General features: G+C 53.7%; 1 protein-coding gene across 1 annotated transcript in view; it reads right to left on the reverse strand.

Annotated features, from left to right (window-relative positions):
* The window catches only part of PADI4 (peptidyl arginine deiminase 4), a 32561-nt gene that overhangs the window by 1004 nt on the left and 19284 nt on the right, over positions 1–12273 (reverse strand). The window contains exons 9-15 of the mRNA XM_010957468.3: positions 11245–11356; positions 9626–9733; positions 4650–4804; positions 3465–3606; positions 3119–3221; positions 2219–2289; positions 1499–1639 (exon numbers count right to left, since the gene is read on the reverse strand). Coding sequence (XP_010955770.2) covers positions 1499–1639; positions 2219–2289; positions 3119–3221; positions 3465–3606; positions 4650–4804; positions 9626–9733; positions 11245–11356 — 832 coding nt within the window. The remainder of the gene's footprint in view (positions 1–1498; positions 1640–2218; positions 2290–3118; positions 3222–3464; positions 3607–4649; positions 4805–9625; positions 9734–11244; positions 11357–12273) is intronic.

Here is a 12273-nt window from a genome sequence, read left to right on the forward strand (position 1 = left end):
GAATCCCAGCTCTACCATGACATAGCTGTGTGGCCTTAGGCAGTCACTTCTCCTCTCTGAGCCCCATCAGCAAAAAGAGCCCAAATCCATTCCCATTGCTCTGACAGTTAGATGAGAACACGTATGCAGAGTCTGCACCAGCAGGCAGAGTCAGCGCAGAGTCAGTCTCCAGGGCTTATGAGTCACTGCAGGGGCACCTCATTCTCTGTCACCCCTCAGATGCAGCCCATGCTGAGTGCCTGGCACTTTTAAACGTTGATCGCCATGTCACCAGAATCTGGGTTACAGCTTTGTTTCCTCAGGGGCCCCCTATCCACAGCGGGTGAACAACATGTTAATTTCTCCACCTGTTCTGCACCCAGGCTCACGCCCCCACCTCCCATCTTGGGCTCCTGGGAAAGTCGTGGCTCAGGCTCCAGGGCCCTCTGGGGCCTCATACAATGAAGGCACCGAGTGGGTCCTCAAGGCAGCCAATGACTTCACCTAAGATGCCTCATCCCCCAGCCATCAGCATCAGCTTTCTTTCCTGGCTGGGCGAAACTGGAGAAAAAGCAAAATGCATGGGGCCCAGGAATCTCACAGAGGGGAGTGAGAGGAGGGTATGCCCTCCTGTCTTGTTTTAGCCAAGGAACCCTTTATTCTAAACGAAATCTTTTGCAACACCTCAATGCATAAAACAGAAAAAAAATTGAAACTACTGTATTTGAGGCCCCACCTTAGAATCCCAGAGCCCTGGAGAACTCAGTGTGAAGACCACTGTGCCAGGGGCTACTGGCTCCTCCCTGAACTGTAAACCCCAGCTGCAGCAGGAGGGGCGGCGCCGGCAGAACTAGGTGAGGTTTCTGCCTGGCCCTTGGGTGTTCTTTGAAGAGACAGAGTAACAGGGGGAGAGCTGGTAAATGTACACTAGAATGACTTCAAGACAGTGCTGGGGTCACAGTTAAAATTCTTAACAAAGGTGGGGTCCCCCTCAAGTTCATCCTTCAGGCAGGTGAATCTCACTTAGCCCAGGCAGTTCCAGCCCCACCTTCTCCAAGAAGACTTCTGGGACACGTGGTCTGAAAAGGTGCCCTCCCTTTATTCCCTTCCTGGCGCTTTACTCCACCTGAGAGCATTTTGCTTGTTGCTTCTTCTCCTCTTCCTGCCCCCACCCCCACCCCACTCCTACCTCACCGCCGGGAGGAAAGCCCACAGGGGACAGTGCAGCCAGACCCCCTGTCTGAATCCCAGCTCTGAATACCTTCTCTTGCCAGCTGTGCGTTTTTTGTGCCAGAGACCTGGCTTCCCTGTGCATCATCTGTTATAGGGTGGTCCATGGTAGTCTCCGACTCCCGGGGTGGTTGTGAGACGCCTAAAGGGGCTTTGTAAGCCGGCGGGGCCGTGTAAACCCCGAGCTGGGCGGAGACAACCAAGCCTCCTGGACCCAGAGCCCCGCTGGCGTCTCAGCCACTTAAGGCCACTCACAAAGGGGAGCCGACTCAGAAGGCCACTTCCTCACCATGTTTGGGAAAAAGGCTTCGGCCTTGAGGGTCCCTGTTAAGTCTTTTTGGAGCTTGAAGAGCTGGGGGATGTCCACGATGTCGCGTTCCGTCAGGCCCAGCTCCTGCTTCAGCACCTCCCGGTTCCAGTCGATGCAACTCTGGGGGCGGGGACGGGCGGTGGGTGGGGCGGGGCCAGCAAGGGGCGGGGCGGGGCCTGCTGTGGGGGCGGGGCCTGCTGTGCGGGAGGGACGGTGGGACAGAGGCCCGGACAAGGGGAGGACCAAAGAGACGGTCAGGAAGGCAGTGACGGGCATCCCTTTGCTTCCCTCCTTCCCTCCCTCTGCTGCGCTCAGTCCCTCTGCCTCTCGCTTCTGCTTCTGTGTCCCTGCCTATCCTGCCACTCTATGCTTGGCCTCTCACTTGCCTCTGTCCCTCTGTTTCTGGGATTTTCACCTGTCTTTCCCTGACTCCAGCTTTGCTGACTCTCTCACTTTCTGTGCATCACCTTGTGTGTGTTCCTGTCATGGTGACTCCCCTCTTCCTCTCACACACATTTACCCAAATCCCAGGCCATTCACCACCGAGTCCATGGAAGACTTGGACTCAGTCCAAGAGGCACAAGGCAGACCTTGTGCCTTTAACCTCAAGGAGGGTGGCTGAGGGTAAGGCGGGGGCGGGGAGGGGGAGGTGTCAGGTCTGCCCGGGATGTGGTATCTCCTGGGCGGCCAGGCCAGTACCTCCACATATGAATTATGTTCTCTCAATTTCTTGTTTGACAGAATGTCCTTGATTTTCTGTTGGCTTTTGTCTGTCATGGAGAAAAAGAAAAAAAAAAAAAGCAGATGAATTCAGAGGTCCATTTCCCTCTTTCCAGAAGGTACAATGGGGACTCAGTTTTCCCATCTATAAAATGTGGGTAGCAATGATTCCTAACATATAGTTTTGTTATGAGCAATGGGGAGGCAAACGCTTTTAATAAATAATTTATCAGGATAGGTTCTCCTTAAAAGGGTCACCTTCACTCCCTTGAATTCTCTTATCTCCAAAGGGATCCCATTTCCTGAGGGGCAAATGGAGGTCTGACCATTGCCTGATGCGACATGACATTTACAGATATTAGGTGAAAACTCTCGGCCATGGTGACTTCCACCTCTGACTCTGGCCTGTGTCTGTGGACTTTACTGAAAAAAAAAACAAACCAACTTCATTCTGTGCTCCACCCAGAGTGACCTTTTTTCAGGTCCCCAAACACATCTTGCTTTCTCCTACCTCAGGTTTGCACTCACTGTTCCTTCTGTCTGGAATATGTCTCTTCCTCTCACCCCACTGCCCCATTTAACCAACTCCTACTCATCCCTCATGCTCTTGCTTGATCTTTGCCTCCTCCGGGAAGCCTTCCTTGAGCTCCTCCCAGACACCTCTCAAAGCCCCTGTGTTTAGTTGTTTCCTTGGCTCACTTCCCCTGGACTGTGAGTCCTGAGGACAGGGAGCTATTCTGCCCAGTCCACGCAGCATCCCTGGGGCCCAGTAGATGCTCAGAAGATATCTGTTGCCTGAATGATTCCATTTGGCAATAGGAGACCACGTGAAGGCAGAGGAAGGTTCCCAGGTAAAAGAACAAGGCATGGTCAACTTACTTTTGACGCCTTGGAACAGCAGAGCATCCCCGTGGCCCTCCTTGAGCTTCTCCTGGAATAGTTTGTAGCAGGACCTGGGGCTGGCCAGGAGCAGCCGGAAGCCCTGGAGGCAGAAACCCTGGGGTCAGAGGTCAGCTTTCTCCCTGGGGCTCCCAAGAAAGAGGGTACTGCTGAGGGTGCAAGAAGTGTGGGCTTGGACCCAGCCTGGCCACCTCCTCCATGCCCCCTCCTGGGGGTGAGGGAAAAACAGAGTCAGGCATGTAAGGTCAGTTCCCCTAGGCAGAGGGCAGAGCTGTGCTTGGGAACCCAGGAAGGAGGCATGTGGCTTCTTCCCCCAAGACTGCACCTTCTTGTGCACTGGAACAAAGCTCAGGAACTCGTCCACGTGGCCCACAGACAGCCAGTCGGAATAGAGTTTCACAGGGGCCTGCACCTGCTGGGCACTGAGGAAATCCTGCAGGGCCTGGTTCATCTCCTGGCTTTTCTTGCTGCCAACACAGGGTTACACAAGTGTTACGGGGAGGTGGGGGTGGGGGAGTCAACAGAGGTGGGAATTAACAAGGAAGTCTCTGGGGAGACTGGGACTTGGCCAAGGGGTCAGGGTTCTCCTTCAGGGAAGCGATCCAGGGCCCAGGCATGCCTTTATTATATCTCCTAACAACTGAGGAATGTAGAAATTGCCATCCCCAGTTTTACTGGGGGAAACTGAGGCATGGAGTCAGGAAGGTAAGCAGGACCAGAGCTTAGCCCCAGAAATCACTGCCTGTTGACTCAGCCTAGATGCTGGTGTTGGGAGAAAACATGGGGTTTGGAGCTGGCCGCACTGAGTCAGTGATCTCTTGTTGGCCGTGTGGCCTTGGGGACATTCCTTCACCTTTCTGAGCTTCAGTTTTCTCCTTGCCCTGACCTCCAAGGTCCTTAGTGATCTAGCCCTTTGTTCTTCCTCATGGTCAGTCTGTTTTAGTCTCTCTCACCTTCTTGAATCCACTAAGCTCATCCCTGCCTCAGGGCCTTTGCTCATGCTCTTTTATTTGCCAGGAACCCTCTACCCCAGATCTCCATGTAGCCATATCCTCCTTGTCATCAGGCCTCAGCTCACAAGTCCCCTCCCCAGAGAGACCCTCCCTGGTCACCCTGACTGACATAGTTCCTATTCCTCCTCTGCCTCTCTCTTTCATGTTTTCTTCACTATTTGAAATTATCTTCTTTGTTTACTTTTCTGTTATGTGTCTCTCCCACTAGAAGAGTGGCTGCCTTCCTTCCTAGCTCCTAGCACAGTGCCAGGCACAAAGTAGGTGCTCAGAAAATAGTCACTGACCGAAAGAGTGTAAGTGGCAGAGCTGGAAATTGAACTTGGGACAGTTGGGCCCCTAAGTTTCTATTTCTTGCTGGGTACTTTGGTTTTTCTCACACTCCTTCAAGTGTGTTGAGCCCTCTTGGGCTGAGAGCAAGTAGGAAGGCTTCTGCTCTGGCCTGTTTTTCCTCTGCATCCCTGGAACCTGGCCAGCCCTCTCCACCCACCTCTCCTTACCTGGGGTAACCACTGTCCCCAATGAGAATCCTCCCCAGGGGGTACTCCTTCTTCCCGACGGCTACTGGGGGGCTCACTTCCAGGTTCCCAAAGGAGTCAAGGTCAGTCACCTTCCCTGCTTGGGGCATTCGAGTCACGTAGCCAAAATCTGGACCCTGCAATGGGAGAAGCAGGTGCCAAGAGTTAGAGGACTTAGTCCCTGGGTAAAGAGAGGATGGGGTCCAGGTTTAAAGATTAACCCAGTCACAGGAAGGAATCCTGTGATTCAGCAGCTGGTCCAGAGCAGGTAGTGTTATTATTTGTGGAAATGTTGAAGAAATGCCAAGTTGGGGGCAAGAAAAGGGACCAGAATTTGTAAGACTCTCTAGTGTGCATCAACCACTTCATAAATCGTAACTTGGGTGTAGTGATGAATCTGTAAAATATCATTTTATCCTCATTTTCAGAGCAGAAACTAAGGTGGGAGGGAGGGGTGTGTGAAGACACCCCTCCCCCTAGCCAGTTGGCAAAAGGATTGGGATTTGCGCTGTCTCTATAGCAGGCCCTCTTGGTCCACTCTGGGTTGCATCCTGACCTCGGGCTGGAATGAGCCTCCGTGAATGGCTGTGGCATCTCCATCTTCATGAGAAGACCGGGTGGCTGGCCCATCTCTCAGCCCTGGTGTTGGTTTCCTCCTGCTGCTCTAACACATCCAGTGGCTTCGAACACCACACATTTTTTTCTCTTATGGTCCTGAGGTCAGAAGTCTGCAGTCGGCTTCACTGGGTTAACATCAAGGAACAGCAGGCTGGTTCCTTCTGGACGTGGGGGAGAATCCACTTCCTTGCCTTTGTCCACTTGCAGTGATCACCTTGGTTGGTGGCCTCTTCCTCCATCATCAAAGCCCATCTCTCCAACCTCAGTATCCATCATCACATGCCTTCTCCACCCCGACCCTTCTCCCTCCCTCTTATAAGGAGCCTTGTGATTTCATAGAGCCCACCCAGATAATCCAGGGGAATCTCACATCTCAAGGTCCCTAACTTAATCACATCTGCAGAGTCCCTGTAGCCACATAAGGTAGCATTTGGTTCTGGGGATTAGGACATATTTGAGGGGCCATCATTTCGTCTGCTTACTGCACCTCTAACCAGCTGCCTACGAATCCGTGGTCTGTACCGCGGGGGCTTCACAGGGAACACGGACTCCCTGAAAGTAGATGCCAAATAGTGAGCTCAGGTGCATTTTTCTGTGTGCATAGTCTCAAGGAAGCCTGTGACTCCACAAGTTTCAAAACCATCATTTCCAATTCCCTTCCTCCTTTTCTCTCTAAAATCCATGGCAACCTGACTTCCTCCCCTACTGTGCCATCAAAACCACTCATTCGAGGTCACATGACCACACAGCTAAACCCAATGGGCGATGCCCAGGCTTTCTCGCCCACCAGCAGCATCTGAGTCAGCTGGCCTGCCCCCCACCAACCCACCCCATGTCCTTCCCACACTTTCTGCACTTGGCCTTCAGGAGACCGTAAGCTCTTGGGCCACACCTCCCCATTGATCTGTCTCAGTCTCTTGTGCACTGGGGGCCCCATGCCCAGTCCTTGTTTCACTCCCCTCTTTGATGAGCTCACCCCATCTCATGAAATACCGCCCATGCGCTGACCACCCCCACATTTATATCTCAGTCTCCATTTTTCTCAAGTGCCATACATGTATCCACGGCTAGCCTGACTTCCTACTTGGATGTTGACCAAATATCTCACATTTGCCCCAAACAGAACTGTTGATCCCTTCTTCTCCCACCCTACCCCATCCCCTGTTCCTCCCTCAGTCCTCCCATCTCAGGGAATGGCACCTGCCACTCACCAAAGTCAAAGCCTAAAGTCACCTGAGGCTTGTCACTCCCTCACAGCATCAGGAAATCCCGTTGGCTCTGCCCTCAAAACATTCCCGGAATCTGGCCACTTCTCACCCCCTCCCCTGCTCCCTTGGTCGGCAACCCTATTATCTCTCACTGGCCTGCTCCCCACTCTTCCTGCTCCCGCCCTGTCCCCCATCCATTCTCAAAATGCCACAGTCAGAAGTTCCCTTTAATAACATCAATCAAATCAGAATCATCCTCAGTTTAAGACTCTGCCATGATTCCCCAGTTTCTCAGATTCTAAACAAATGGCCTCACAATGGCCAAGAAGTCCACAGGGTCTGTTGTCTCCACTACATCTCATCCCTGTCACCTCTGTCTCTCCTACCACTCTTCCTCTTGCTTACTCTGCTCCATCCCTTTGGGCCTCATTGCTATTTCTGGACCATGCCAGGCATGCCCTGCCTCAGGGCCTTTGCACTGGCTGTTCCCACCACCCAGAGCACTCTTCACTCAGACATCCATATAAGCCAACTCCTTCACCTCTTTCAAGTTTTTGCTCCAACGTCAGCCTCTCCACGAGGCCTACCATGACCATTTTATTTAAAATTGCGATGGAATCCCCCACCACTCTGGGACTGTGAGCCCCTTGATTGTGTTCTTTCCTTTTCTGTAGCGCTTGATTTCACCTCCCAACATAGATGTAACTTATTCATTTGTTATACTTATTGTTCATTGTCTCTCTCTGCTCTAGAACATCAACTCTGTGAGGGCAGGGACCTTGGCTTTGCTCACTGACGCATTCCAAGTGCTTAGAACAGGGCCGGGCAGAGAGTAGGTGCTCAAAGAATGTTTGATGAATGAATGATAAGTTCCTTCAAGCCACTGCCCTGGCTGTCACCATGAGAGGAAGTCAGCTACATAGGCTGCAGGCTTGGATTTCTGCAAGCAAGTGAAGTGGTGTCCATTGTCTGCAGAAGGGCCCCCCCAGGGCTGGATATATGGGAGATGCTCACAGGTGCTACTTGCTGCAGTTTCCAGCACAGACTTAGAAAGTTGTCCAAGTTCTCCTCCAGTCTTTCAGGTCCATCAAAGATGAAACCTGAACAGGTCCATCTACCAGAGTAGATGGTGCAAATCCAGCCTTAACCCCTGCTAACCTCTCGTTTTAACAACTGCAGAGCGAAACCTTGATTCAGAGTTCATGCAGTCATTTGCATGGGGCTGGCTTTGATAGCATCCTTTTATTTTCATTCGGTTTAACTTCAAGGTTGCCTTCTATTTACATCAAGTGCAACTGGTGTTCCACTTACAGCGTCAGTATAAAATGTACCGAGTGTGCCAAGCTAAGTGCCTGGTGTACAGTGACGGGCACCACAGCCCAAGGCCCTGCCGTCGTGGTGTTTCCACCTAGCAGGGAGGCAGAGCATGAAAAGTAAACAGGTCTTTGATTTATAACAGAGGCTCCAGAAGGAACCAGCAGGTGCAGCAGCAGAGCCTGCCAGGGGCCTGGGCTGTGTCCTTCCGCGTCAGGACGGCCTCACCGAGGAGGCCATTGAAGCTGAGACCCAAAGGTTGAGAAGCAGCCAGACGCGTGAGCCAGGAAGAGCATTGTGGGCAGAGGGAACAGCATATGCAAAGAGTGCAGCGTGAGCACAAGTTGGGCATGTTTGAAGAACAGGAAGGAGGCCAGCAGGGCTGGAGCTGGGGGAGGGAGAGGGAAAGTGGCCCACGATGGGACTGGAGAAACAGATGGGGCCGTTGCCTGGTGAGGAGTTTGACTTTTATTCCAGTTCTTTTCCTGAGAAGTTTGTGTCGGAATACCCCAGACATGCAAGGCTAAGAGCCTGCCTCCATCCGAGGCTGTCTGTGGGAGGGGTGAAGACACCTCTGCTGAGGTGTCTGTCTGTCTGCCTGGTGGTTTGGCTTGTGATGTCAGAGAGTCTGGCCTTGGAGATGCGGCTACTGAACAGAGTAGGACAGTCACCAGCGAGAAGAGCCGAAGTCTCAGAGCAGCTGGAAAATTCATCCCAGTGCTCCTGAAACAGGACTGACCTGATTCCATGGCAGAGAGACACCATGACCCAGCTGGATCTCTGCATCAGTACCACTCAGCACAGGAGAGTGAGACTTGGACAAGATGCTGAGTTAAACCCAGGTTTCCCTTCAGAGCCTCCTGCGTGGGCAGGGCCGCCTCCTTTCCCCCTGGGGCTCAGGGTGCTCACTGGAAAGTCATTCACCCCAGCAAACCTCACACCCCACACTCTTGCCTCCGTTTTCCCTGGGCATCTGAGGTCAGGAGGCTGTCAGGGCTCGGAATGCAGGCTTGGGGTCTTCCTGGGAAAGCCAGGAGCAAGGCGCTCATGGAGCCAGACCAGCCTGGTTTGAATTCCAGCTTCTCTACTCTCTTATTGTGTGACCTCGGGAAAGCTGCCTCACCTCCCTGAGCCTCAGTTTCTTCATCTAAAAAATGGGCCTGTTGATAGCATCCACATTAGAGGCTGTCAGACAAATTAAACGAGTCAGTTCATGTAGAAGTTAGCACCGTGACTGCCACAGAATGTGTGCTCAGGAAATGTAACCATCACGATCGTTATTATTCTGCTCTGACTTTGCATGAAACTGCCAAGTAAGACACGTGACTCACCAATATGTCACCCTCACCCCGCCCCCTCCCCAAACACATATAGAGAACTTTGCCTGTTAATTCACACCTAGGAAATGACCACTCTGATCCTGAAAACCCCCCGTGTCCCAGAATGAGCCCCCCTGAAAGGCCAGACCCCCACCCAAAAGACAGAGCCTCCAGCTGGTTGTTGGGGAGGGTTCTGGTCCCGGCCCCACCCCTACCTTGCAGCAAAAGCACCTTCAGTGGAACAGGGACGCCCACTCCTGGCCCACCTCCGTGGCAGGGTTATCTTGAGGACAAGGTGAGTTCCTGGCTGGAGAGGGCTTTGGGAAAGGCAGAGCCAGATCGCATCACATAACAAAATGCCCTGGCCACCTGTGAGATTGCTGCTAGAGCAGGTCACATGCCTGCCAGATGCTCGGCAGTAGGGGAGGAGGCAGGAGACAGGTAATGAGGAAGGAGGCCTCAAGGCAGGGCGTTCAGCGCTGGTGCCCCCAGCACGTACCAGCATGCACTTGACGGGGAAATCCTTCAGGCCTCGGTTCCTCGGGGAGTCAAAGACCACGGGCATCGTTTTGTGTGGGGCTTGGATGTAGCCGATCTCCATCTCATCCTGTGCAGAGTGAGTGGAAGGGAGGCTGTTACACATGCTGCTGGGGTCTTGACACCCAGCGCAGGGATGGGGAGTGTGGGACCAACCACACTCTCCCCTTCTTGTGGTCAAGGGCAAATTTGCATGGGCTATTCAACCCCAGAAGAGGGGATCCAGGAATCAGAGCTTATTGTCCTGTATTTGCACCAACATGTAGTGGAATCGCGGGCACGCCCTTCACTCCCGCTCCTGGTGAGTGCCTGGGCTGGGTGCCAGCAACCCTGGTGCACGAGCCTCGGGCCCTGTCCTCCCGGGGAGACCCAGGAGCAGGGCACGCCCCACCCAGTACTAGGAGGTGATGGGAGGGGAGGGAGGGGTCTGTGGAAACACAAGAGGCGCTCCTGATGCGATGGGGACAGGAACGAGTCAGAGGGGACTTCTGGAAGAGAGCACTGCTAAGCTGAGGCCCGGGGGAAGGTGGGAGTAGCCCTGCCCCAAAGGAGGGCGGATGAGGCCCCAGCCCAGCCCATGGGGCAGAGAGGGCGAGGGCGCAGAAATGAATTGGGTGCAAGTCCTACCTTCTAGCAGATGGATATTGATGTTGGACATGAATGACGATGAGGTTGAACCACATGAAACTGTCATTCTTGGAGGTAAAAAATGGTGGCATATCAGCAGTTTCATCTGGTTCAACCCGATTTGGCCCAGACGGAATGACGAGAAAGGAAGAGAGGGTGTTATTTGTGGGTTTAGAAAAAAGAGGAATGAATTCCCACTGGAGAGCTCGAGGAAGTTTCTGCAGGGGATTCGAGCTGGGATTGGACAGGTAGGATTTGGACATGGGGGATGGGAATAGGGAGGGAGGTGGGAGAGAAGGAACAGGGCTGAGGGAGGGGGTGGGAAGGGAAAGCAGGGGGGAGGGCGGAGTCGCCCAGCACAGCCCGCCCACTGCCCCCCCCGCCCCCACCCACCCATGCCAGGCGCTGAGCTGAATGAGACTCCATCTCTGCCCCTGGGAGGCTCACAGCACAATGGGGGAGCCTGGCGCAGCAATGGAATGGTGAATCAGTGTGGCCAGACTGGGGACAGCCAGGTGGAGAGGGCCCTGCAGCCAGGCTGAGAAGGAGGAGATGGGGGCCATGGACCCTGCTGGAGCAGGGGTGTGGCCTGGGCTGTGGCTGTGCCCAGGATGGCTGGCTTGGAGGGAGGGCCACTGGAGGGACTGTTTAAGTTCCAGGCCCCTGAGCTTTGCAGCATTTCCTGAGGTCAGCTGAGAGTTTTCAAGCAGGACCATGGTTTTCATCTTGGTGACCATGGTGGGCATGCTGTGGCCACAGTAATGTCAAGTTGAGTCACTTGCCCGAGCCTCTGTCTGTGAGGACCCTCAGAGGCTCCTAACTCCTTGCCCATCCGAGGTAGGATGGCTAGACAGGGGATGGGCCCAGCCCTCAGAGCCAGGGTCCCCAGTGTCCCTTGACTGTCAGGGATATGCCTCCTGTGTGTCCGGCCAGCCTGCCCTGAGGGTCACAGACCTGCATCCACCGGTCATCCATGCTCTCCTCCTTGGCGCAGACGATCAGCTTGCACCTGGCTTTCTTGGCCAGAGCAGCCACTGACTTCAGGAAGTCCTCATTTTCCAATATTCTAGAAAGAGCAGAAAAGAAGCTCCTTAGTGCCATTGATTCAGTGGCCAGTGGCCTTGGCTGGGTTGCCATGGGACAAGCTGGACCCCTAGGGGTTCTCTAGGGGTGAAGCAGGAGCTCAGGCCTGGAGGAGCCGGGGAGGGGCACGGTGGGTGCTCTGAGACACCTGGGGCCTGGATGGAGACCCCGGCTCACCTGCCTCTCTGCTCTCAGCAAGCTTATCTCACTGAACTTTTGTTTTTTTAAATTAATTTATTTATTAAAAATATATTTTTTAATGGAGGCACTGGGGATTGAACCAAGGACCTCATGCATGCTAAGCACATGCGCTACCTCTGAGCTATATCCTCCCCCACATCACTGAACTCTTGTAACAACCCAGGAGGGGAACTAGCAGGTACTCACCCTACACACACACACACACACACACACACACACACACACACACACACACGACAGCATGAGGGAGTCAAAGCCTAAAGTCACACCACCTGGGGACAGCACTGGGATTTGAACCCAGACCTTGCTGGCTTTCGGCCTGTGTCCTGAGCACCAGGTTATATTACTTACACCCTCAGCCCTTCTGTCCCGAAGTGATGGGAAGAGGAGAGAGGAGGGTCCCCTTGAGACCCTGCATAGTTAGTAGGTGTTCTCAAACTGCAGGATACATGCCGAAGTTCTCTAGAGCAGCTTGTGAAAAAGCAGCAGGATCGCACATATACTAAAATGCAGCTGGACCTGGTCCCCTGAGTTGAGACCCAGCTGTTCCGAGGTTGGCCAGGAACACGCGTTTTAAACGAGCGCCCAGAAGTTTCTGGTGCTGGAGGCCCACAGGTCACACTCTCAGGAGCCCTGGAAGCCTGGCTCGGGGACTGAGGGTTCTCATCTTCCCGGTCTGGCCAACTCGGTAGGCCCCCA

This window comes from Camelus bactrianus, chromosome 13 (assembly GCF_048773025.1).
Source record: "Camelus bactrianus isolate YW-2024 breed Bactrian camel chromosome 13, ASM4877302v1, whole genome shotgun sequence".
Lineage (NCBI taxonomy): Eukaryota > Metazoa > Chordata > Mammalia > Artiodactyla > Camelidae > Camelus > Camelus bactrianus.